The sequence below is a fragment of the Lichenostomus cassidix genome, chromosome 1 (genome assembly GCF_008360975.1).
Source record: "Lichenostomus cassidix isolate B80296 chromosome 1, HeHo_3.0, whole genome shotgun sequence".
Taxonomy (NCBI): domain Eukaryota; kingdom Metazoa; phylum Chordata; class Aves; order Passeriformes; family Meliphagidae; genus Lichenostomus; species Lichenostomus cassidix.
The window spans coordinates 5,178,310-5,204,764 of record NC_139479.1 but is presented as its reverse complement, the minus strand read 5'-3'; the positions used below and the strand labels follow the sequence as shown (position 1 = coordinate 5,204,764).

Here is a 26,455-nt window from a genome sequence, read left to right as displayed (position 1 = left end):
CACTGCACGAGGATCACAGGTCAAGTGACACTCAAAGAGGGGGACAATCCAGATTTAAAAATAGAATTACTGCTTCTGTTGGTCAACAGAACACGTAGCATGAACACTGAAGCATATCCCTTCCCCTACTTCCTTCCTTTTTATTGTTAGTGGTTTTTTGTTGGTGGGTACATAGTATTTATGTATTTTTTTGTTTGTTTGTGGTATTGTTTTGAGTTTTTTTTAAAGTCAGACAAGCTGTCCAGTAAAAGTATTTTTCCCTTCAGGCACCAGAATAATGGGCTACAAGACTCACCTGTAAAACTACAGTTTTTGCCCAAAATATGAAGGCAAGTTTGCCTGGATTAAAGCTTTTGAAACAACAAAAATGCTGTACAATAGACTACTGTGCAAGGTCCAAATATTTTCCTGCAAGCCCCATCCTTATTAATTAATACACAGAACTTATTGGAGGTAAAGGATCTTGTGAAATGTGTCACACTGGGCTTAGCATCTTCTCTGCTTTTATTACCTGCTCCAACAAGTCCCAGGAATGCAAGGATAAGGAGAGGTGATCCACTTGCAAAAACTCCAAAGCCAAATGTGAAGAGAGGAGAGAGGAGAACTGTGGCCCAAAAAAGAAAGTTTAGGAGGGTCCATGGTCTCCTAGGAGGTTTAAACTGCTTGCCAGGAAATATACCTTCTTGATTATACATCTCTTGCAAAGCATCCTGGGGGAAAGAGAAAAGAAAACAGGTTCATAATGTTTGCACCAAGCAGCCCAAGATTAGTCAGCTCCAGGACAACATCAAGGACAGTAGCTGTGGTACAAACTCATTGAGTGTGCACAGCATCCAAATCCATCTGCTGTCATTTATTTGGGCATTTCTGTTGACCACTCAAGTGACCTTTAAGCCCTTTGAAGGCAATTTTGGCACCATCAAGAACTGAAACGGTATAATCCTCTCCACTACCAAGTACCTTCATCTTATCTGTTAATTACTTAGGAATTTAGGGCAGCTTCAGGCCAGAGACCAGTTCAAGTACTCCCTTAACTGAGTGCTTTTCCTTCCCATTTTTACTTCCAGAGAGGTCAGCATGATTCAGCAAAGCACAGCAGAAAAATGCTGTATAAAGAGCCAGGAGAGGAGGGCAAAGCAAGAGCTGAAGAGCAGAAACAGCACCACAGCAGCCCTAATCCCAGCACTCCAACTGAGCTGAGCCTGCAGAGATGCCATCCTGGAACACATCACTCAAAGGAACAAGGTGCCCACAGTCCTCCCTCAGTCTGTAAGATTGTTCTTTAAGGTTTCCAAGCCATTACCAAAGATGGCTCAAGTTGGGCTATTTCTTATTTTACCTTATTTCTTATTTTTCAATTATTTCCCTTACAAAGGGCTGAGATGTGCAAGGGATTCCTTGCCAATAACAGCCTTTTGAGGACACATCGTCTGTGCAGGAAGAGGATTCCAGTGACAAAGGCATGGGAATAACTGGAATAAGAGGTTCCAGTTACAAAGTATTGCTAACACTGTAAGATCAATATGTATAATACCCGTGTATATAAGCAATACCTCCCTGGCAACATCTCACACCAAAGTTACACAGTGGTACAGCCAACATCAGGAAGGATGAGAGGAAATGATGTCACATTGCACCAGGGGAGGTTTAGATTGGATGTTAGGAAAAAATCTGTCATGACAAGGGTTGTACAGCAGTAAAAAAGGCTGTCCAGGGAACTGGTGGAGCCATCATCCCTAGAAGTGTTTGAAAAAAACATAGATTTGGCACTTGAGGACATGGTTTAGTGGTGAACACGGTGGTGGTGCTGGGTTGACAGTTGGACTCAGTGTTCTTATAAGTCTTTTTCAACCTCAAAGACTCTGTGGTTCCACAGACCTGCTAAGGGGAGCTGGGGGGAGATGATGAGCTACTGCTCTTGGGGAGATGACTTCTCTCTCCTTAACTGAATCAGAGTTCAGGTATCCAAACAAATTAGGTTGAAATAAATATAGTGAAACTCAGAACAATTTGCTGCCTACCTAGAGACTGAAAATAAGCCTGGAAATGCTGCAGCACAGGTCATCATAGCTGAGGAATGCCCAAGATACTTAAACTTTCTGTGCTCTTCTGTCTTCCCACAAAGGTAACACAGAAATCAAGATACACTTTTCAAGTTCAATAATCCACCAATTAGAGCTGGACAACATTAATTACAGTTCTCTCCTACTCCCCAGAGAACTGTTATATCTGTGGTCAAGAAAACAACCATCTAAGGTTAGAAAAAGAAATGGCACAAGGAAAAGCTCTGAGCCATTTGAAGGCACACTGGGCATGTGCTCTGTCAGTCTCTGGCAGCAGATCCCAGGAACTATCTGTCCCATGTCACACACCACTGCAGAAGAATTACCAGGAGGCAGAAGGGAAGTGACAGTGGAAGAAAAATGAAAGCAAAGAACAATTGCAGCTGGAAGCTGGGACTGGCTGTCCCTGACAGACAGTTATCACTCTTCTCGAGTGCCTAAAAACACCCACAGGGAAAATGGAGCTTTTACAAATGCATGACAGAGATCCAAGCACTGAAAAATGTAAAAAGACAGTGCATTGCTATTAGTCCTCCACAGCTCAGGCATATCTCTGAATTCCATTGTGCTTCCTGGCAATTTGAAACCTCACTCCCCAGCCCTCTGCTGCCAAGGGGCTCCTCTGTCCTGCTCCTTCCAGCACTTTGAGGGATGGCTGCCTAATTCATGTATAATATCCTCTCCATCCAGTGGAAGAGTATGTATTACTCACTGCCTTAACACACTCCCCTGTGCAAGTCCCAAAGACAGGAAAGAAAGCAAAGCTATTTACCTTTTCCTGGTAAAGCTTATGAAGCCAGTTTGCAGCTTCCTTTTCATCTTGAGGGATATCTTCCAGAGGAAATCTCCTAGTTTAGTAGAGAGATTAAAAAATTGAGAGAAGAAAAACAAAAGAGAGTTAAGGGAAAATCCAGGTATTTGGCTTCATCCCTCTGTCAGAGAAGATCTTCCATTCACTAAAGGGCATAAATCACAGGCAATACTGTCACTGATGGCAGAGGTCTTAAACACAGAGAACTGGGACTTAAGAATCTGAGCTTTTAGGCTGAGAACTGGATGCTTTTAAGACAAAAGAAACTGTACAAGCTCCGATCAGTTTCAGAGCACATCACTAAAAAAGCATTCAAACACTGTTCCTCCTTCACCACATCCACCACTGGTTTATTCCCAGTGAGCTCAGACTGAGGCACTCAGAGCTGGGAAAAGACAAGCAAGTGGAAAACCCAGGAATAACTGTTCATTACATTTTGGTAGTGAAAACCCCATTTTGGAAGTAATGGGAGAGGTGACCAAAAATTCACACCAGCTTTAAGGAAAACATCTTCTGCAGTGACTGCTCTTGTCCCTCTTTGCCTCTCCAGCCCCACAGACAGAGGGACACAGTTCTGGGGTGTGTGACAATGATGCCCAGTGCCAGCCCTTCTTCTTTTATCTTCTGAGACCCTTCCACCCCAAACCACTCTATAATTCTGTGAATATGTTCCAATACATTTCTAATGATTTTTGCATCCCATAAACAAACTGAACACCAGATCTGGCAGATTTGCTTACATGAGCTCTAACAAGAGAAACTGCTCAATTCATATAAATAACACTCAACAAAAGGTCAGTGAAAAGTCATTTGCTGAAAGCTCTCCAGTGAGGTTGCTGTGGTGTTGCTGTCACCACTAGAGGGGACTCATAGCAATAACATTTGGTAATTTCCTGATTATTTCCTCTGGAGGCAGTCAGGATAAAGACTGGATCCACTGCAGAGCTAAGCTGCTTACCTCTGCACAGGTAACTACGTCTGCATATACCAAGAACAAGAGCTTATGAGCTTCCCTTCTTTGAGCTACGATAAGTCTGTTGGCACAATAAGGACATGCTCCATTTTCAGAAAAAAATAATCTGTAAAAATAATCTCCTTACTCTCATAGCTTCTTCTCCAAAACAGAGAAAAAGCCTCAAGTGTAGAAAAGCACTTTGAGAATATTGATTCAGTCCACAAACACATTTTAAATCAAAATTATCTAAGCACATTTGTTTCTTTTTGTAGGGTACCATTAGCAATTTTACCTGGCAACATCATCCTCAACCGAATTTTACAAACCCAAACCTCTTCTAACATTATTGAAAACTACATTTCTCTTCTTTCTTCCCATTACCTCTCCAAGAACTAAAATAAAATTGCACCTCCATTAGCAAACCATAGGATATGTAACTGAAGGCTGCCACAGTTGGGTGTATAATTGCACAGATGTGCATCCATGCATGTGCAGCCCAGATCCAGCCAGACATCCTACATGAATCTGCCATGTGGAATTACAGGTGGAACTGCCTGACCAGCTGTTCTGCTGGCTGGCAAATTGTCTGCTCACTTTTCTCATCAGGAATGTGCTTAGCAAGTGCAAAAACAGTGAAAATGAAACCCCTTGCAAATGAACAAGTCCACCTCTCAGTGGTCACCCCACAGTTGTCTTTTCAGCTGAGAGACTGAAATATTGTAGACATTTCAGTTCTGTTCTCAGCACCTGAGAACAGAACTGGAACAACTGCCCTCCCCATGCACATTGAGGCTGCATTCTTCCTCCCCTTGGATAACATTTCCTCCTCAAAACTGTTGCTGCTGCCCCTCAACACACTGGATAATTACTGTGATTACCTACAAAGATTTTCACTGTTGGAGGCTCTGCCAAGACACACCTATTTCAATTATTAGATGGACAATGTGCAGAGCCTGTGCCATTCACTTGCAACACACAGACCCAAGGCAAGAGGGGAAAGGAGTGGAAGGATGTAGAAAGGCTTTTTTTAACTTTTAAAAACCAAGCATCAACCTCATCACGAGAATACAGCAATGTTTTCCAAAGTGTGGCTAAAGCCCCCAGAGAAGCAGAAGCAAACTGTCCAAAGAACTGTGGAAAGAACAACCAGGTCATTTGTCAGGTCCAAACATAAAAGGGAAGAGAATAAATTCGACAGGACTGGAAGTTTTTATGATCACAAAGAAGCCTTTGAAGCAGAAGGCAGCAAGGAGAAAGCAAGAAAGAGAAGGTGTGTGTGTGTGCATGCATATGTATAAGTGCTGCATGGGGTTAGGTGTTACTCTTTTAGGCAAGAGAACAGTGAGGAATGTGAGCAATATCCCACCTCATTCATAAGATGTCTGAATTTCAGCATTTTAAAATTTTTAATCTGCTGATTAAACCATCTGAGTGAGGGAGAGAAACTGGCATGTAAAGGAGCTTTACATTATTTCCTACAAGGGACCACTGAAGCTCAAAGACAAGGAAAAGTGGACTACAGGAAAGGAAATTACCCTGTAAAATCTGAATACACTTCAGCATGCCAAAGTATGCATCTTAGGGCTCACCTCCATCAGTATATGCTCACCTTACACACATATCTGCTTCATATTTCTTTCCATAAAGAATTCCTAATAAAGACGGGTTCTTGTTTCCTCTGAAATTTAGTGTTACATCATACACTGCTGAAACTGTTGAGAAAAAAAAAATTAAAAAAAACCAGGGCTGTTACAGCAGCAATTCCAGCAAGCACCTTCTGGCATCCTTGCCTGAGACAGAAACAGAGCCTTGTGCAAGCCTTGCATTAATGATCCAACAGAGTCCCTCACTATTTGTGTTTACACATCACATTTATCTGCACCAACCCCCTGGCATTCCCAGCGCTATAAAACACCAGATGACTTGATGAACTAAGCAACATGAAAGGTTTTTAGTGTTTTTTAAGAATGGTAGCTGACAGTCCTGTGGCAATATACAAATTAGCAACTGACACGCTGGATCCTCATTACTGCCAGCTCACTAATTGTAATGAACAACAGAGCAGACTACGGTGGGCTGCACGGAGTGTGCTAAATAACTACCAAAAAAAAATAAATATAAAATATAAAAAATAATAATAATAAATAAATACATAAATACAAGTGGTGCAAAGGTTGGCAGTACCTGTTCCCCTGAGACACTGGACAGCAGTGGTGAAACCTTTGGTTCTGGGCAACAGGTGGTATTTCAGTTTAGGCAACCCCTTGGATTCAGCTACTTCCATGCTGATGCGATGCTTGGTCTCAGTGAAACGAGTTCCTTCACAGTACAGGAGAAACTGTGCAAGACAAAAGCAACAGAACCCAAGGATATCTTGAGATACCAGAAGAAATCCAGCAGAATACTGAGAATTTGTGTAAGATAAGCATCCATGAGCACACACTTTAATTGTCTCATCTCTCACCAAGTATCAGGCATAAGCACCAACTCACAAGTCAAACTTACAATTACCTTTACATTTAACAACAGTTGCACCAAATCTGAGGTGACAAGAAGACAGCCCTAATTGTGGCATTTGGAATGCACAGAAATTAAGAAACTGATTCACTCAAGTCAATTTTAATCATGATTTCAATTACCAAGCAGGAAGTCTTGATTTAAATAATCAATGCTAACTGTATTTTGCACTTATATTTTCTAGTTGTTTTCCCTAGAGACCAGTCCTTGGTTTTCAGTTGTAGAATCATTAAAATGTATAGATTTGAAGCTTAAGGTCGGTTTTGAGATTTTCTAATTGGAAGGGTTTTTTCTGTTTTTTCTTTTTTGCCCCCACACTAATCAGGAAGATACATTCAATAAAATGCATATCCATATATCCATATATTCAAGCAATTAAGTAGCTTAAAATACATTCTCCAGATTCTCACCTTTTTCTATCTTTGTAATGGTAGAAAATTACAATGCATTCACAATGTTCTAGTTAAGGCCTAATGTTTCACTATTCCTTTTAACAAGCTGTACTGGGTAATACTGAAATCTCACTTAAAATGCATAAAAAGCCTTCTAATGTTTTACAAACCAAATAATTGTACATTACATGTGTGGTTATAAAAGCAAAACTGAGAATTTATCAAAACCTTTGCATAGAAAGCTCTAAGAAGGTTAATGAGTTGATTACACCATGGTGCTGCTGCAGTGAAGTCTAACAGCATTGCACACACTGAAACAGAGATGTTTTACCCTTGATTTTAAATAATGTCAAAATAAAAAGGAAAAATGTAACTGCAGAAGCAGATATAAGCTTGCCATATGTTCTCATAGAGACTTTCTGGGAAACTTGTAATTTCACGGATCAATGAACACACTAACAGGAACTTTCCATCAAAATCCATGGTCTGTGCAGTCGAACTCATTCACTTCTCCAAAAAAGATTCTTTGTGTGTCTTTTCAGCCTACCTCAGAAGATGTAGCTTAAGGTTACACAGATGTAATAATCAAATGTAGGTGCTTTTTTTTTTAAATAGGTAAAAATAAGTTTGGGCAAAATCATTAATTATCATACAAGCCTGATTTATAAATTATTCTCAAGCTTCTGAACTGTTTCCCAAACGTCTTCCCTTACCAACAGGCAAACAGCAGATTTTATCAGCATATCCCAAAAGACCTCCTGAAACAGAGCATGGCTTTTCCTTGACAACACTTGGAAAGGAGCAAACACCTTCTCCCGACACATAAGGCCACAGTCTGTCACCATTTCACTTCTGGCAGCCAACATGGGAGGAGGGACTCAACACTTACCCACATATACTCAGGATAATCAGACAAACGTTTCAATCCCTCAATAACTGTATCTCTGTCCTCTTCCCATTTCCTTTTGCAGAAAACGATCTCAAGGAAGTACCACGTCCAGCCAATTAGGGGCACATATAGCAGCTCTCTCTTAGCAAGAACTTTGGAACTCTTGGAGGAAAAAAAAAACCAAAAGTGACAATCCAAAAATGTCATTTGCTGATTTGTGCAACGAGGTCAAAAACATTAAAGGTAAGATGATGGAAAGTATGTGGAAGTGTCTGGAAACTTGAATGCAAAGAAATTGTTTATTCATGGGTTTTAAAGAGACCTGTCACCCTGCAGAGGAAGGAAAGCTCACGGCTCACGTACCCCCAGCACTCCAAAGCGCTCTGTCATCGTCCAGCCGCACAGGAAGTCGATCTCAAAGTTGTGGTTCAGGATGATGATGACATGTTCCTTCCCAAAGGTTTTCACCGTGGCCTCGTCTGAGAACAGGGTGCACTCTGTGCCTGACCACCATTCCAGCAGCATTACCAACTCTAGCAAACGTGATGGAGGTGGAGACAGGAGTTAGGGGTCCCCCTTGCAGAAAGCATTTAGTTTCATCCTCAGCCCCTTTCACTGCCCAGTCTCTCCTGACTGCCAGCACCATCACCTTCCCAAACCCACCCAGCAGAGATGAAACAAAAGCTTGGAAGGGTACAGACCAAACCACATTACCATCCCTAAGCAGTATTTAAGGCACCAGACATATGCATTATGGATAATTTAGCAGGTTTTTAACAGCGCCAAGTTTGGGCATTACATTACAAATGCAAAATTTCACCATCACTGGAAAAAAAAGCCCAAACACTTTTGTGCCTGAAGACAGACAGTGGAGCTGTTGATTGCTCCACTAAATGAGTACAGTTCCTCCCAGGTGGAATACAAATTATGCATAGATGCAGCCTAATGCTTTTACTCCACATGAAACAAGCCTTATGGAGGTAAACAGGCCAATAAAGGTCTTTTAAAGGGATGCAGTGACATAGATCTTCTGTGATAGATTTTAATATTACAACACAGGGCTCTAATTGCTCTGCATTATGATCATCAGCACAGAGCTAAAAACAGCAGAGAATTGAGCTAATTTATCAAAATACCTGGGCAAAGACAGGAATGGTAAATTGTGTCTTTCTTTCACTGCAAAAGAATTAGTGCTTTTCCCTCCATTTACTCCAACTTTAAAATATCAGAGCAACTCATTCCACCCTGAACATTTGTTACCCATTCCTATTTTCCACCTCCCCTTTTTTCATCATAAAACCTCCTTCCACTTAAATTAAGCATGCACTGACTGTAGTTGCTATGGTTAGCTTATTTCCCTCATTTCAGTACATCGAGGCAGATGGGAAGGCATTGCTTGCATCATGGGACAACTATAAAAAGTATGAGAATAGTTCATCCTCCCAGTAGGAAGATTTGCTTCCCTGCAAACTGTAGTCGTTGGTATTTTCTCATTTCAGTGAGATATGGATGAAATAAAAATTTGGTTGCACAAATGTGGCAGCTGAAAGGAGTCCAACTCTTCCTGCACTACTACACCTGCAGGGCTCCCCCTCTGCTCCCTCTGTCAGGCTCTGCCAGGAGATATTTCCACTTCCCATTGGGAGATCCTGGTTTTGCCAAACAGGGCAGCACCTTCCTGCACAAGGGCTTCTGATCAGTGGGATCAAACTTTTGGTCACCTTTTCTTGCTGCTAAACAGGAGTTTAGGATCCAGTTTTGCACCACACCAGAGAGAAGGCAAACACATTATTTAGGTGAAAAAGGGGAAAACCAGTCCTGGTCTGCTGAAGGTACAGAGCTAACCTAGCACTATTTTTTCACTCATTACCACTTACTCACCCACCAGGTCATTCCCCTGTATCACTTTCAGCACTTGCTCATTTGGAGGCATGATGAAATTATGCAGCTTGCTGAGTAAGAGAGCTTAACCCTGGTCAACTTGGAAATATGGCAGAGGAAAGACAGAATTGCCTTGCTTCTTTGCATCAAGTACAGGTTTCTATCATTGATTCCCTGCTTTGCATGCTTTGTGATCACTTACCTTCCTTTCTCTGGTTGTCCTGGCTCAGTAAAAGGGGAAAGAGGACAGCAAGAGTGTCCTCAGAGCACCTTCCAAGCAGGCGGCCAGGAGAATGGAGCAGTGGTACCAAACACAGCGTGGCACTCTGAGCAATTTTCCCTTTCCATCGCTGACTGTGTACCAAGGAGGAACATCTCCAGTACCTGCTACAGCTGCTGCATTTGCTTATAAAAATGATAATCAACTGGCTGTGTTCCTTCTTCAAAATCAGAAAAAAAAATCTGCAGAGGCCAGTGTGGATGGCTTTCTGCAGATCATTTCTTTCACCTTTCTCCCTAAAATAGTGGAGGATTTGCCAGAGTTCATACTGAGACAGGAGGGTTGATGAGCCAAAGAATCACCACAAGGAAACAGATTGTCCTTTACAAGTGTGCTGACAAATGATGTAATTATAACCAGGAGTGGGCTCATTTCCTTTTTTTGGTGTGTGGGTTACAGCTACTTTGCGTGGCACTGATCCTGCAAATGTACAGCAAGAACATCTCCTGAACAAAGGAATGGGAACGCTGGCACTGCCCAGGATGTTTCCTACAGGGAATAAGCAACACCTGGATTCAACCAACCCCTCTGGCTGGGTTTCCCACACACACCAAAGCAGGTGCATTTACAGCCTCACAAGCCAGCCAGTAACAAAGCAAACAAGGGGCACAGCACATCCCTGAGCTGAAAGTACCAACGTTTGAAAGATATTTTTGCAGCCAGACTAACCCAAACACGCTGCACTCTCCAAAGGTGTGACTCATGTGAAAGCAGCTGACGTGGGAGAGATGGAAGCACAGACTACCTGTCACGAATTTATTGGTTTATGTTGGGGCCAGAGCTCAACAGACCTTCTTCCCCAAATGTCTGTCAGGAACATTGGGTAGAGTCTCTCTCCCTCCCCTTGGGAAGCTGTGCTTTTTGTATTTGAAAGGAGATAGAATAAGAAGAGAGCCTAGTTTTCAGTACAGAGCCAGACACTGAATCACCTGTGTATCCATCCCTGCACACTGATCCTCTGCCAGGTGGGCAGAGCAGCTTCTCTCTTACAGACCCTCAGCCTAAAACCATGAACACCTTAGATTAAGTGAGAAAAATGTAGAATCCAGAGCAGAACACCAACCTACAGGTTCCTTGCCAAAAGGCTTCCCCATACTGAAATATATTTCATTATGAATGGCAACACTGGAACTGCTACATTTACACAGCTCTCCTAAATTGCTATAAATCCCAATTGAAGTGCATATTCTGTCAGCTCTTCCATTACAGGCCATCAGCTCTCTGCAATCCCACATAACATTTACATTAATTTTCACAGTTTAATTTCCCAGTGTGTTAATTTATAACAGGCTATACACTAGGGTTTATCCTAGGTACAACCCAATTATCTACTCAGCTTCTCCAACCCTCTTTGAACAATGGTGTGGATTATTTCTAGTGTTTAGAAGATAGCAGCATTTAAAATGTGACTTTGCTAACTAGAGGCTGAGCCTAGAGCCTTACAAGAGCAAGCAGTTCTCAATATTCTCAGAAAAGCCAAACTACTAATACAACAATAGTTTTCAGCGTGAGGTCAGATTCTAGATTATTAAAAGCACAAGGAAATTCTTACAAGCAAATAAAAAATAAAAACTCCTGTATATCCCCACTCTCATCCAACCTAACTAATTTTGAAGTTTCTACCAAGCTTTTCTATTACAATACCTTTTTTTCCTGACAATTTGCCTGCCACTCTATTTAATTGCCTTTCTCCTGTGCTTCTCAAGACAGGGACAACAAGCTTAAAAAGAGAGACCGAATCAAACACCTCAGAGAGTTTTTGTTGGTGGCACTTCACATGGATGATTTATGAAATGTGGGTGCCTGTCAGTGGACTGCTGAACTGTAATTTCAGTGCTCATTCTGGTGACTCATTTACCCCAAGTGGGAGTTGGATGCTGAGCTGAGCACTAAGGTAAGTGGCCGTGCAAACTGGGAGGGGATGGAGAATGGAAACCGATTAGATGATTCACTGCTGAAACAGGAGGTGACATTTGGGCTAAGGAGCTTTCTGAACACTCTAAACATTTTCAGAAATCTAGCTTACTGTTAAGTTTTGTGAGGAGAAAAAGAAGGCATCCACAGGGAGGAAGTTTTGCAAAGGCTTGAGAGAGGAGACCAAAAAAAGTTGCACTCATTGCAGAGCTGAACAACAGCAGAAGAAGAAAAGACTGACAAATTGCTCACAAGAGGAGATCCTGGTCTCAGAAATGGACACTGCAGGGTGTAAGAGGACTTTGAATTTGTCACAGGCTTCAGCTACAGACACATCTACATGAGCTACTTTAAGACAGAGCTCTCCATCTGCAGCCACACAACCAACTTAGGCTCCACATGGTCAATATTGCTCATATGTTCAGTACCTGAGCCAGCCCCAGAATTGTCCCTTAGCACAGCTGCTGGTGCTGGAGGAAGATGGCATTGAGACACAATTAACATCTCTCATCGGTCCAGATAAGGCTGGAGGTGCAGAGGAGCTTTACTTCCCACTTTTTTTAATGCCAGAGTGCAACACACATCAGACCCTTGACTTCTGCATGATTTCCCATTATTTCAGAAAAAAAGGACTGTTTTGACCTGCTCTGAAAGAATCTATGTCTCACTCATAATTTCTCTTGTCTCTGTGTGTATACAGACACATGTGCATATATATTTTTTTTTGCTAACAAAGGCAAAACCAAGAAAAACTCCTCCCCTCCCAGCCCCATCCCTCCCATCCCCTCCCAGCATACTCACGGCTCCAGAGGGAATAGGCAAGGCGACAGTTTACTCGGCGATAAAACTGCTTGTTTATGGGCCAGAGGACCAGCGTGCATAGTTGAATGAAGTTAATGATCAGTCCACTCACAACAAAGACGAACCCAATGAGGAGGTGAACTATGAACTGGGTCTTCAGGAAGGCAATGAAGCCCATGATAACCACTCAGAAGCGTTTGCAAGGGCCGTCACTCAGAATAACTGTCCTGGAAGAGGAGAGAAAACAACACAGTCAAAGGGAGAGTGGATTTACAAGCCTTGAAACAGTCCAGGCTCATTCATCAAGAGGAACCCAACCCAATAAACACTCTGCTCTCTGAGCCTGCCTCATGCACGTCTTCACAGTAAACTGGTGATGGTGTGAATCCCTTCCCAAAATAGGAAGGAATCATTATTTATAATTTACAGCCCACCAGGAAGATTATTGTTTGCTGAAGAGACTAATCTCACACCTCTCTTCAAACAAATACCACATAATTGGTAGTTAATGCTGGGAGGAACACAGAGCCCTGCACTCACAGTGAGCAGTGGAGCCCCAGTGAGCAAACAGGAGCTGGGCTGTACATTCAGGGTTGCTGTCCTGAACCCCAAGATGAGCCTCAGCCCTGCAAAGAGCAGGGCAGGTCACACACAGCATCAGACCAGCAAACACTAAGCCATGGAAATGGAAATCAGGTATTCCCACAACCAAAACCCAGGCTGGAGCAGATTTAATAACTTCTCACTTTGTCAAGCCACAGTTCCATGATCAAATATACCAGTTAGCGTGGGCAGAAAATATAAAATAATAAAAAAGCCTTAGGCTATGTAGCAGTACAAACTTGATCTGGAAAGGGCATTGGCTTTGAATCTTCTGAATTAGCCAGAGCACTTAACTCTCAGCATGTGCCATATTTGTACCAAGTGCAGAAACACTGGCAACGTCTGAACCAGCAGAATTCCACAGGAGTTCAGACAGACAAACCCGATCCACTACAAACCCTGTCAGCACAAAGTTAACCCAGCAAACTGTATTTACCAAGCCACCAAACTGAGCTTATTGCAAACCCCACATTATCCAGCATGGCCTGTTTCACCTGTTGGGTGCTCAAAGCCCTACAAGGCCAGCCAGGCTGTCAAACCACAGAGAGCCTCAATGTCTCTCCCAAAAAAAAAAAATTGAACCTGATTTTCTGCCACAGCCACAGCCTGCTGATGGTTTTCTTGCTCAGCTTTTACAAGTGTGGCAAATGACCAGATCAAGCAGTGGATGGTAACAAATACTTTTGACAAGTCAGGCATCCCAACGTGATGTGGACCTGCTGTCCGAAAATAAAGCCCCTGCCAGCTGTGAGGAATCAAACCATTTTCACTCACCACCTGCTTGCAGTGTGCTGCTATTTATAAACCTCTACAGCAATTTTATTGTGAAAGCTTGTTTTCTATTGTCTCTTCTACCAATCAGGTACTGCTTTTCAAGGCACGAAGTGTCTAGTTTTTGCACAATTGACACCCATTTGCATCATTAGTAAGCTTCCCACTTCAGAAGTACATTACAGAGGCAAAAAAAAAAAAAAAAATCCTGGTTCAACACAGCCAGTATTGTGCCTACCACAGAAAGCAAGACAAAGCAAGATGAATAATGTTCAAGCTTATGATAAATAATCTAAATTCTCCCATTGTTTTCCTGTAAGGATGAAAGAAACATTTCTTCCACGAAAAAATTACTGTAAGAACAGCTGTTGGGAAGCAGAGACTTCTGTTTAAAAAGCAACAAGTGGAGCCCTCCTTCCTCTTCCCTCCCCAAAAGGCTACAGCTGTCTTACCCAGCCAACACACCACCCCAGTGTTCACTCACTGCCATGTGGGAGGCAGCAGTGGCATCCAGTGACTCCCTAACACAGCACTGGGCTCCTCTGTCTTTTCCACTGGCATGCTCCAATAAATACTGCCAAACATTCAACACCAAGTTCTTCACTTCCAAGACCAGAGTAATTCTCTTCATCTGGTTTATCTCAACAGCCAGTTCAAACAAACAAACAAGAAAAGAACAATTCCCTAGCTATTTCTTGAGTTCTTGCCTGCCCTCTGGACAGCCATGTACAAGCAGCTTTGCTGATGACTGTGTCTAGTGTCAAACCATTCAGAGGCTGGACTTGAGGATCTTGGAAGCTTTTACAAGGTGCTTCTGTCTATCACAGTCATTAGATCAGCACTTAATTTCCTTTCTATGCACAGCTTGGCCCCTTTCAGCCAAGGGCACAAAGCACACACAAATGGCACAAGGAGAAATAGCAATGTCACGTATTATCCTCAAATGAAATGGTTTGGCTTCACTTCCACAGTCTCTGGGCTTTGAGCAGAGCCTGGAGCACTCTGGTATTTGCCCCTTACATTAAGGACATTGCTGTTTTACAGACCCCAAAGGACACATCCCTCCTTACATTGCAGCATGTTTTTTCTCCAGCTTTGTTACACATGGAAAACAGGATTGATCACTCCTGCCCCACATGCTGGGCACCAGAGAATCATTAAAGTTGGAAAAGACCTCCACGATCATCAAGTCCAACCTCTGACTTACCACCACCACCTTGTCAACCAGACCATGGCACTGAGTGCCACATCCAGCTGTTTCTTTCATCCAGCCACCCCATGTGTCTGCACAGCTGGTTCCTCTCCAGCTCTTTCCTAGCACAGCATTTCCCAACTGCCCCATAAAGCACAGCTGGTTTTGCACCTCCTTTCAAAACAGACAGTGATCAACTAAAAGATGGGTTAATCTCGTTGTCTGATCCTTCCAGTTTCACTGCTGGACACAGAACCTGCCAGTCTCTGTTTTGACAATTCCTCACTTAATTGTATTTGACTTTTAAGGTAATTAGAAGTTAACCTTAATCCAGGAATTCTTTAGTTTTCTGCATTCTTGCCCATGTAGGACATCCAGGCAATTCAGGGACAGGGCAACAGGCAAAAGGTGGTCAGCAGTTGTTCTGTTGTATCCCATTCTGTTGGTCAGGGTGGGGGGAGGAAGGGCAAATTTCAGCAAAAATCAGTATTTGCTGAAACGAGGAAAAACACCACTTCTGCATTTAGCATATGTATTAAGATCAGCTTAGTCAAGTATCTAGGAAGTAAACATCTGCCCTAGTCTAAGACAGCAAGTCTCAGCACTATTAATTTTTTTCTTTTTTTTTTTAAGTCTACCCATATAATCTGCATTTTTAAAGACCTGCTGGTAAAATCTTATTTCCGCCCTTGTTTTCCTAAAACACTTTGCAACTTCACAGCACTGGCCTTTCACCACAAAACCTTCATTTCCTCCTATACAGCCACAGTGAGAACTGTGGGGAATTTCAGTACTCTCCCTGCTTTCACATCATTGCCAAGGGCCTGCTTTTCACAGCCACGCTGCCAGACAGCACCAGGGGAAAACTCAGCTCAAACCAAAGAGGATTTCCAGTTCCTTTTAATGCCTCACATCATAGGGCTGTTAGACTTCCAGAGTCAGAGATGTCTCCTCAAAGTATTGATCACAGGATCATAGAATGGTTTGGGTAGGAAGAAACCTTAAATATCACCTAATTCCAAACCCACACCATGGGCAGCACCTCCCACTAGACCAGGCTGCTCAGAGCCCCATCCAGCCTGCTCTTGATCTTTTATGTGCTCTGATGAAACAGTTCTTCAATGATTTGCATCCTTCAGGGCTCTCTGCCCTATTTCTGTGCCTCTTAAGTAAAGGACAAGGAGATAAATGTCTTGGTGTGGTGGGCTGAGCCTGGCTGGAGGACTGGTGCCCACCAAGGCTGCTCTTTCACTCCCCTCCTCACCTGGACAGGGAAGAGACAATAATAAAAAGCTTGTGGGTAAAGATAAGGACACAGAGAGATCACTCACCAATTACCATCATGGGCAGAGCAGACTCAGCATGGTGAAATCAGCCCAGTTTATTAGCAATCAAAGCAGAGTAGAATAATGAGAAATAAAACCACATCTTAAAACACTTTCCCCCAACCCCTCCCTTTTTTCTTGGGCTCAACTTCCTGACTTTCTCCATTTCCTCTCAACCAGCAGTGCAGCGGGACAGGGAACAGGGCTGTGGTCAGTCCATCACTCATCTCTGCTCCTTAGAACTTCTCCCACCATTACCCCGTGCCAGTGTGGAGTCTCCCACAGAAGACAATCCTCCATGAACTTCTCCAGTGTGAGTCCTTCCCACAGAAAGCAGCTCTTCACCAGCTCCTCCTTACCCAGTTACCTTCCACAGGCTGCTGCAGTCCTTCAGGAACAGGCTGCTCCAGAGTGGGACCCTCACAGGCTCACAAGTCCTGACAGCAAACCTGCTCCAGCCTGGGCTTCCCACAAGTCACAGCCTTCTTCAGGCTCTCAGGTCAGCTCCTGCAGAGGCTGCAGATGGATCTCTGCATCCCCACAGAGCTCCATGGGCTGCATGGCACAGCTGCTTCCCACCAGGGTCTGTAGGGAACCACCCCAGTGCCAGGAGCACCTCCTCACCCTCCTGCACTGACCTTGGTGTCTCCAGGGCTTCTCCCTTATGTTCTCAACTCCTTCCTCTGGCTACAGCTGCTGCTGTGCAGTTCTTTCCCACCTTCCTTCTTAAGCACATCATCCCAGGGGTGGTGCCACCATCACTGATGGGCTCAGCCTTGGCCAGTGGGTCTGTCCTGGATTTGGGGACACAGCTGTGTCTCGAGGCTCCACGCTCTCATGGATTCTCTGGCACCCAAAAGATATTTTGTGCCTCTCAGTGGAAGTCAGAATACAACCCTTCTCCCTTACCCAGCTTTCTACATTCATGGAAGTCCTAATGATTAAACTTGCTGACAATTCCTACCTCTGCCAAATGTCACTGGAATGTGCCACCAAGTCCAAAAGCCATTAGAAGGGAGAATGACAGAGAGGTGTGACTGCATCAGCCCCATTTCATTAAGAAATCAGGTTAAAAAAAATCCAAATGTACAACAAGTACATTACAGCATTTCATTAAAAGCTATTTATGAACTCAAAATTAAAAATTAAGCCATTAATCATTCTGTGAGACAGTATATTCAGTTTGACCTCCAGATTTTAATTAATTTCTTGCTGTCATGTGTGTGCAATCCCTCCGAAGTTCATGATGTTTGCATGAATATGAAATTAGAAACTGGTCTGCTGATCCTAATGTTCCAACCCAGTGAAAATTAATGTGCTTGACAACAAAAATTCTGACAGGCAGTACTTACACCTCTAGACCTTTGCCTTCAGTTTTTCTGAGCATGCTTTTGCCATCCCTACTGTGCCATATTGACCTGCATTGATGAAATTACTACAGACATCTTTTGCCCTGAATGAAAACCTCATAACACTTTTGCTAGCTGAGGAATGAGTGAAGCTCTTAAAACACAGAATTCTACCTTTCACCATTATGTTCTAAAATACTGTATTTTTCAGATGCAGCTTTCTAAACCTCCTTGATGTCTGTATAAACTTGGCAAACCCTGTCTGTGAAGAAGCGTTAATGATGTTGCAAGTCAAAAGCAGTATACAAAAGGCATTTTGTTGCCCATCAAGAGTTTTCTAAAAAATTTTCAGAATTTTACAAACAATATTCATTGAAAACACACAAGGAAAATCAACACCTATTTTTTTATTCAAAGTGAGATCTACCTGTTCTGTGAGCTGCTTCATGAGCACAGGGACAGATAAAAGCAGCAGAAACCAGAAGCTCAAGAAAATGGCTCTTTTCTCAGGATACTTTCTACCCTCCAAACCTCTCCAATGACTCAACTCAGGCTACTTCTCTTTCAGAAGCAGGAAAATCATCAGCTTAAGTGTCTATTCCCTCACCTCTCCTGATGAAATCAGAAAACCCAAGAATACTAAGTAACTACCCAACAGTCAGAGAGAAAAAGAACAGAGATATGAAAGAAAGCTTCCAATGGCTCTGCCTATACCTCTCTGGCAGATAAATAAAAGCACAGCTCCCAGTCTGGTTATTCTGGCATCCCTCAGAGGTATCACATTGGCACAGGGATAGCAGGGTATTTTCCTGGACATTTCTGGGACATACCACACAAAAATATGTTGATCATCTTATGATCAATGCTTACCTCAGTTACCACTAAGAAATAATATTTCCTTGCAGAATGCACAATACTCTTCTAGCTGAAAGACAAAAGTGCAGTGGCTATCCAGCTTTTAAAAGCTAAATTTTATATCCATAGGAAACAACTCTGATAACAGGAAAATATTCAGGAAGGTGAATTGATGGAAGGAGTCCATTGATGGACTCCCATTTCCTGCACTGTACCACATCTCCTTCTGGGATGAGGAATTCGGGAGCCTGACCCCTGTGATGCAAAAACCACACAAAACCAGTGGAGAGAGTATTTACCTAGGGTTTTGCCCCAGACTGTAAAAAAGCATCCCAAGACTGCTGCCTGCTCTGCCATGGCACCACTGAAAGCACTCTCCCCTCAGGCCTCATTTATTTTAGAGCCACCACTGGCAACCACAGGTGTCTAAGTAGGCTGGAAAACAGAGCTTAGATCAACAGCAGTGAGTCAGTAGAGAGAATAAGCAAATAAGCAAATAAGGTATAACAACAGTTTTGGTATCCATTTGAACAGTCTGTACCAGGGATTCTCCAGATAAACTGTAAAAATAGACAGCTACTCAATTGCATCCCACACAGCATTACAAACTGTCTACTACAGACCCAGCCTTTTAAACCTAAGCATGACAGAAGGATTATCTTATTTTCTCACACAACACAGGTCTAATTTCCCTGAGCATGCCTCAGTGAGATGCAAGACTGATTCAGAGCTCATTAAAAATCTTGCTTGTCATGAATGTTTAAAATTGAAAGGTGTGGAAAAGAACCTTAAGCTAAACAGAGGTCACTGAGATGTAAATTAGTTTCTGAGTTGTAAGAACTAGGAATAAGATCTCCATAAAAAAAAGTTACCTGGTTACCATCATGAAATTAGACAAAAACTTACTCCTTAAAATTTTGTCCATCTTGGCCTCAAAACAGTACCACAGCCAGTTTCCAGAAAAGGTCAAGAGATAAAAGATTATCACCACTATCTGTCTGAAATACATTCCTTACTTTAGGCCTGATCTAAAGGCATTCAAACCACAGAAAGTTCCACTCATGTCAATAGGGTTGGCTCAATATCTGTAGAGATTTTTTCTAAGATTATTTCCATCAAATAAAAAGCCTTTGGTTTGACTCATCAACCTAATGAGATGCCAAAACTTTGAGATTAAAGAGAAAAAGAAAGAAAAAAAGCTGTGCACATTGCTCTGACATTCATGACCATTTCACAGGCATACAGAATGAGAGGTACTGAGAAGTTTTTACATTTTCTACTTATCATCAAGATCCAGATTACTTTAAGAAAAATTACCAAGATAACCTGTTTAACTTGTATTTTGTAGAGAAGACCACAGAATATAATAACAAAGCAAAGCAAAGCATTGAAACAACTCAGTGCAAGCAGAGGGGAAAAAACAGCTCTCAATACTACACATAGCTGCACTTAAAGGGTCGTTTTACCTCTTCCCTGCCCAAAATTCAGTGTTACTGGCATGACTGAGCCTCCTCCACAGCTGCAAAGAGCACTGTTCTTATGCCACCAGTAGGGATGAAATTATATTTTCTCTAAGTTGTTGCTACAATATTACAGCTGAAAACAGCAGCAATATTAAAATGGCTGTTTTCCAAATTTAATTTCAACCATTTCCTTGTATCCCACTTGGCACAAAAAAATAAGACAGAGCAAGTGTTCACAAATTCAATTTCTCCTCAGTGTACACCCTCAGTTAACTCTGCCTCTATTTGAACAAATGGATTGGATAACAAAAATGAATCCTGACTTGCTTAAAAATCTGCTGGCTGCAACACAACCCCCACAAGGAAGCAGAACCACTTGCAGAATTTCTCTCGCTGCGAGTACCTCTTTATTGACAAAGAAAATTATGATATTTTCATAAGGATTTTCTGTTCACAACAGGGAAACTAGAGAGATTCTGTCACCAGTTCACTGGGTAAAACCAGCCCAGACAACTGCAACATCTTGGCTGAGCATCACCAAACTGGGCTGACATCACTTTTCCCACAAAAGAAATACTTGCAAGACATCTCAGGGTTCTGCATTGAGCTTTCCAGGGAAGGCACCCCACAACTTCAGCACTTGGCTGTGCAACCAACTTGTTTTTATTTTGGGGAAGACAAACACTGTCTTATGTTTTAATAACCTTACAATAGCTTCTATCAATGTGTGTCACTGACAATTGCTGGTAGGTGTTTGTGTGCTGCTTCTCCCCTGGATACACACATTTGTCATCCCTCAGTCTGCAGTCTCATGTTTTTCTTGCAGTATGAGCGACACAAAATTAATCTTTCTTGAAACCATAATTACAAGACCTTAATTGCGTGTTAAATTTAGATTAGATAGTAATTGCAAATTTGGCAAGTTTGCCTCATTTCTCACAGGTTCCGATGGGTTTTGTGGGTGTATGTGTTTTTACAGATACTTGTGAGAGCTCTTGTAGAACTCAGCCTTAACAAGCCTTGTTCCAAACTTGAGTATTACTGATCACCAAGGTTTACCCAACTGCAAGCACTTGAGCTCAAGTTTTCTTTTACCTGCTTGCTATCAAGAGGAAAAATGAACATCCTGTAACTTATCTTGTTCTAGAAAGCATGCAATCATATAATTAGCCTAATTTTGAAAACCAAAATCAGGCAGACACACATTACTCCTGGTTTCATCTTTAGTGGAAGGTATAGAGACATGAACCATTGACCCAGGGCAAGGGGGATCCATCCTCCTGCAAGACAAAGCAGGATGGAGCAGCAGAAGATAAGCAAGACTGCAATTTCAAAGGAAAAAGGATTAAAACCAGGGGAAAATACCAGCCCACTGCAAGACATTTACGCTGAAATGCACGAGCTGGAACACTGTCATATTCTGTATATTTTAAGAAATAAATAGGAACAATTATTCAGCTTTGCAAATTCCTCCTGGCTCCAGACAGACAGCTAAGCGTGACTCACTGAGAAATGGTTGTCAAACACCTTCTGCCAGTCTTGTTCCTTCTCTTGGGAACTTTTAAACTTCTCCCTGGCCTTTTCTGTTTGCTTGGTGTCAGCTATTCTCCCCACTTTGCCCCTTAGGATCAAAACTCCTTTAAGCAAAAAGCAGGATGCTAATCCTTGCGAGCTCTCCAGTTCCCTATTCTTTCCCTCATGTCATACTCTCCTCTTTCTTTTATACACACCAACAGCTTCCCAGGCTCTGCAAGAGCCCTGCTTTGTGCCACAGAGGGTTTAATGCCATTCCATCACTGAGCACAGCACTGCAGGCACTGCCTGCCCAGCTGGTGTTCAGTTTGTGTGTCAACCCCAAGTTCTGAAAAACACTGTCAAGTTTCCAGCTTGCTCTGAGAGCAAAAGCAGTCTGGGAGAAGCTCTTGGAGAACTCAGCACACTCCAGCAGGTCTAGCAAATTCAATCTCAGTCCTTAAAGGACAGGCAAACATTGCCCTGCTAACTGCTCTCTGGAATCTCACTCTGAGTGCAGTGGCAGGGTGTCCTGCCTGAGTCTGACTCAGGAAGATTCTGGGCAATCCTGGGATGCAATCTCTGCCAAGCAGCACTGGGATGCTCCTGCTGTTCAACTCTCCCTTTTCCCACACAGGTTCACTCATCAGTGATGTCTAAGGACTTCACAGAATCACAGAATGGTTTGGGTTGGAAAAGACCTTAAAGATCATCCCATTGCACCCCTTGCCATGGGACACCTTCCACTATCCCAGGCTGCTCCAAGCCCCATCCAACCTGGCCTTGGACACTTCCAGGGATAGGCAGTCCACAGCCTCTCTGGGCAGCCTGTGCCAGGGCCTCCCCACCCTCACAGGGAAGAATTTCTTCTGTGTATCAAACCTAAATTTCCTCTCTTTCAGGCTGAAGCCATTCCCCTTGTCCTGTCCCTTCAGTTCCTCTCTGGCTTTCTTGCAGGCCTCTTCAGATTCTGGAATGGTCTGTGAGGTTTCCATAAAACTTTTTCTTCTCCAGGCTGAACAGCCCCAACTCTCTCATCCTGTCTCCACAGGAGAGCTGCTCCATTCCTCTTCTGAACTTCATGGCCTCCTCTGGATTCGCTACAACAGTTCCACATCCTCCTTATGCTGGGGGCACAAGAACTGTACACAGTATTGCAGGTGAAAATCTTGGCTGGAGCACCAGGCAGAGCACCCTTGGGACACAGGACACCCCTGTACACAAGGGGAGGGATCCTTAGGAGAGCCAGGAGCCAGCAGAGCCCAGCAGCAGCTCACACATCATTTACTGCTGCACTTGCAGTGAACAAAATCATCACCAGCACCACAAGGCGTTTAAGCAGTCTTGAATGCTCATCGTGGAAAACAAGCCAACAAATCTCCAAAAACCACAGTTCTGCATGCTTCTTACTCCCAAAGTTATCTTCTAGATATGGGAAATCCTTTCCTTAATGACAACACTTTAGGGTGTTGCAGATCTCAAACACATCCCCAGAGGGATCTGTTGATTGTCCACTTGCTTGTGCTCTCTGATGTGGCTCTAAGGTTTAAAAAACGAGGGAGCAGGAAGCAATGTTTCTCCCTGGATGAAGTAGGATGGAGGGAATGACCAATTTTAGCCAGATTTAGTGCTCACAATGTGGGTGCTCTGGGGGTTTTACAGATCCAGTAGGCAGCACTGACACACCAAAGAATTCCTCTCAGCCAAAAGCAGATCTCACTATTAGGACAGAACTCCCTGGATTTGAAAATCACTTTGCTTATATATAAATATACACACAGATACAAAAACATGCAGAGGTCCAGCAATTTCAATTTCCAGGATCGTAGTTGTGGGCCTGGAGGAACTTCATTTTAACCAAGTAACTATGCTGGTATTTGGTAAGAAATGGTCTGTAGAAAATCAGCATTGTAATCAGAGAAAGGGTGGGAAGTGGAAACCAGGAGAGCATGGATCTCATGACTGAAAATGCCACAAGGCTAGGATGGCATAATCAATGCCCTTCTCAAATCAGCTCATTATTTATTCCATCCCACTGCAGTTCAAATACCTATGCAAGTGATACATTGCATCAGCAATCTCACAAATCTGTGATAAAATCTGCATTTGTTCAGAAGCAAAATGTTTCTTTTTTTACAAGCAACGTGGAAAGGATATCGAATTTCTTCCCTCCCCAGAGAAGTGACTGCTGCCAGTTGAATTTTTGGTGTTAACACACAGATTAACCAATACAGAGCAATAAGAAAGTTAAGATGAACATTTGATACACATGCTTTTCAAAAAGGACAGACAAAAGAAAGCAATTCTTCCCAGTTCTTAACTGGCTTCAAACTGTTATTTCTGCACAAACACCTTGAATATTGTGAAACCCTGACCAGGCTGGGAGCTGACAAAATTCCCAGGTCTGAGACAGGCCAGGAAGAGCTATAACCTTCCCCCTCCACTTGGAGGTGGACAAAACCAGCAATATAAGTACATATTGTGAATCAAAAACACAACCCAGGATTTTAGTTTGATTAAAAAACAAAACAACAATACACACCAGACATTAAAAAAGTGAAGCAAACTCTAGCAGCTTAAAATTACGAAAGAGGACTGAGACCAAAACTTGCAAACATGTTATTTCACAGAAATAGTTGGAGCTGTAAGTTCCCTCTGCAAGTTTTTCTCACATGGCAGAAAAAAGGGCACTTCTATTATTTTGAAGAGCTCAGGACTTTTGCACCACCTGACTGGAAATCACATCAAGATTTAACCACCAGGAAATCACATTCTGCATCTAGCAGCTCTATTATTTTCAGCCTTTCCCATGGAGCAAATGCTGATATTGGCATTTTTCCCCTCAAATGTAAGCATTTTCCATTTTTCTCTTGCAAAGAAAGACTTTTTGCCTTAATTACTTCTGCTTTTGATAGAGCTAGCAGGTGTGGTGAGTATTTTCTTCATTTCAAGTAGTTCATTCAAAGTTGAAAACCCAACTGGGAGTTGGAAAAGGAAAGAGCCTCTTGCAACCTCTGAATAAAAACCAGGTGGGAGAAAATAAAGTCCCTGAATTTTAAAGGAGCCAGATTTTCCTTGGCATAAAGGTTCTGTTTTTTCCCCTTACATTCTGTCTGTGGCTACTCTTTAGTGAGAAGAATACTATCCAGAGTGGATTTTCACAGCAATTTAATATCTTTCCAAAGGCGTTCACTCTTTTTGAAATTAAGACACATAGTTTGACTGCACAGGTGAAAATGCATTTTTATGAGTACAAAAACCTGAAGTTACCACAATTACAACTGGCACCATAAAACAGGATTTGGTCAAATTTATGCCTAGACTCTGATATTGTCACTTTTTAAGCATTAAATGAACGCTGTGGGGAAATTACTAACAAATATTTAAAGAGTAATATGCTTAATATATCATCCCCTTGACTCCTCTTTTTCAACTTGAGATTAACATCTGCTTTGTAGCTGATAATTGAGTCTCTCATTATGTCCCAAATTCTGAAGTTTAATCAGGTTTAAAAAGTTTCCTTTGCTACAAGAAAACGAAGCAAGCCAACTAACCAAAAAACCAAACAAACCAGGTAGAAATACAACTATTTCAGGGAGAAACCAGCATTTCTAACTTTAGCATTTCTGTATTTCTACGCACAAATTTACAATTTGACAGTAGATTTGCTGAAGTGCCCTTTCCTGAGTCACCTGCTCTGTTTACAAAAAATTTCAGAGTTCCTCCACCCTCACTGAAGAGAAAGTTTCACTGATAGCAAGTGGCCGGAGCAGAGCCTGGAAAGTAACAAATTAATTAAGACACACTAAATTATATGGTCTTCCTTTACCTGAGTGCCCAAATAAACTTTGTAACACCACAAACCCATAATAATGGCTTTAAAGAAGTACAAGTTAAATATTGTATAGAAAGGCGTATTTTAGAAAATGTTGCCTGTTTCCAGATGAGTGTATGGCTTTACAAAGACCACAGTGCCCAGCTCCAGGGGTGCCCTGGAGTAGCTCCCCTGAATGGAGGAATAATTTCCAAACTGAGCCTCATGACTGTGAAACAGAAAAACAGATCCATGGGGCTAACACAACTAACATCAAGAGTGAGTTAAATCCAAGGAGTGCACAGGGAGAGCCAAAACTCCTGCAAAACAGCATTTCCCCACATCCCTGGGGAACAAGGGTCCCAAACCCGATTTACAATTGCTCAGGTAGATGCAAAAGGGGAAGATAAATGAACATAGCTTAAGAGCTGAGAAACTGAGGAGGAGTACAGACCATGCTCCGCCCTGAATCCATGACGTGAAAAAGTCTTCCATCCATCACTCTCCACCTCCATGCCAGAATATTTAGCATGTTATTTCCCTCCCCTCACTACATGCAACTACAGGAGTTATTTATATGCCAGAAGAAACCCTCATCATTTTATTTCCCCCCCTACTTGCTGAATCCATGGAGTAAAGTGACAATCTGGTGTCCTGACATCAATCTGATGCTAGGTACTCCCATGCCACAGAGACATGGTATTACATTAATAACCATAACCACTACAATACTTGGATTTAGCCAGGCAGGAGGAGCTTGCTAATTGCCAGAAAAAAACCCTCTGAACTGGGCTATTTGTTTCCTATCTCACTGGGCACAGAAGGAAGCTGCATCCAGCCACACACACATCACCCTGGTGCAGCTCTGCCCTGTATATCAGCTTCCTTCCACCAAATCTGCTCCCACTGGACTAGCAAAGCAAACACTGGCTAATCAAAAAATTTCTGAGACGTATCAAGAGGGTAGTAAACCTAAAATATCCTTGTTTCATCTCCTTCTCCACGTAAACATCTATTTTCAGAAGTGTAGCTTCTATTATTGATCTCTCGAGAACAAATGATTTGTTT

General features: G+C 42.5%; 1 protein-coding gene across 7 annotated transcripts in view; it reads right to left on the bottom strand.

The window, feature by feature from the left end:
- Window positions 1-26,455, bottom strand: part of AGPAT3 (1-acylglycerol-3-phosphate O-acyltransferase 3) — an 86,515-nt gene that overhangs the window by 6,433 nt on the left and 53,627 nt on the right. For all 7 annotated transcript variants that reach the window (XM_085046320.1, XM_085046579.1, XM_085046633.1 and 4 more), the window contains 7 exons: window positions 12,504-12,730; window positions 7,991-8,160; window positions 7,628-7,789; window positions 6,014-6,167; window positions 5,439-5,541; window positions 2,836-2,911; window positions 512-710 (listed from right to left, as the gene is read on the bottom strand). In XM_085046320.1, the coding sequence (XP_084902446.1) occupies window positions 512-710; window positions 2,836-2,911; window positions 5,439-5,541; window positions 6,014-6,167; window positions 7,628-7,789; window positions 7,991-8,160; window positions 12,504-12,681 (1,042 nt within the window). In that variant the 5' untranslated portion in view covers window positions 12,682-12,730. The remainder of the gene's footprint in view (window positions 1-511; window positions 711-2,835; window positions 2,912-5,438; window positions 5,542-6,013; window positions 6,168-7,627; window positions 7,790-7,990; window positions 8,161-12,503; window positions 12,731-26,455) is intronic.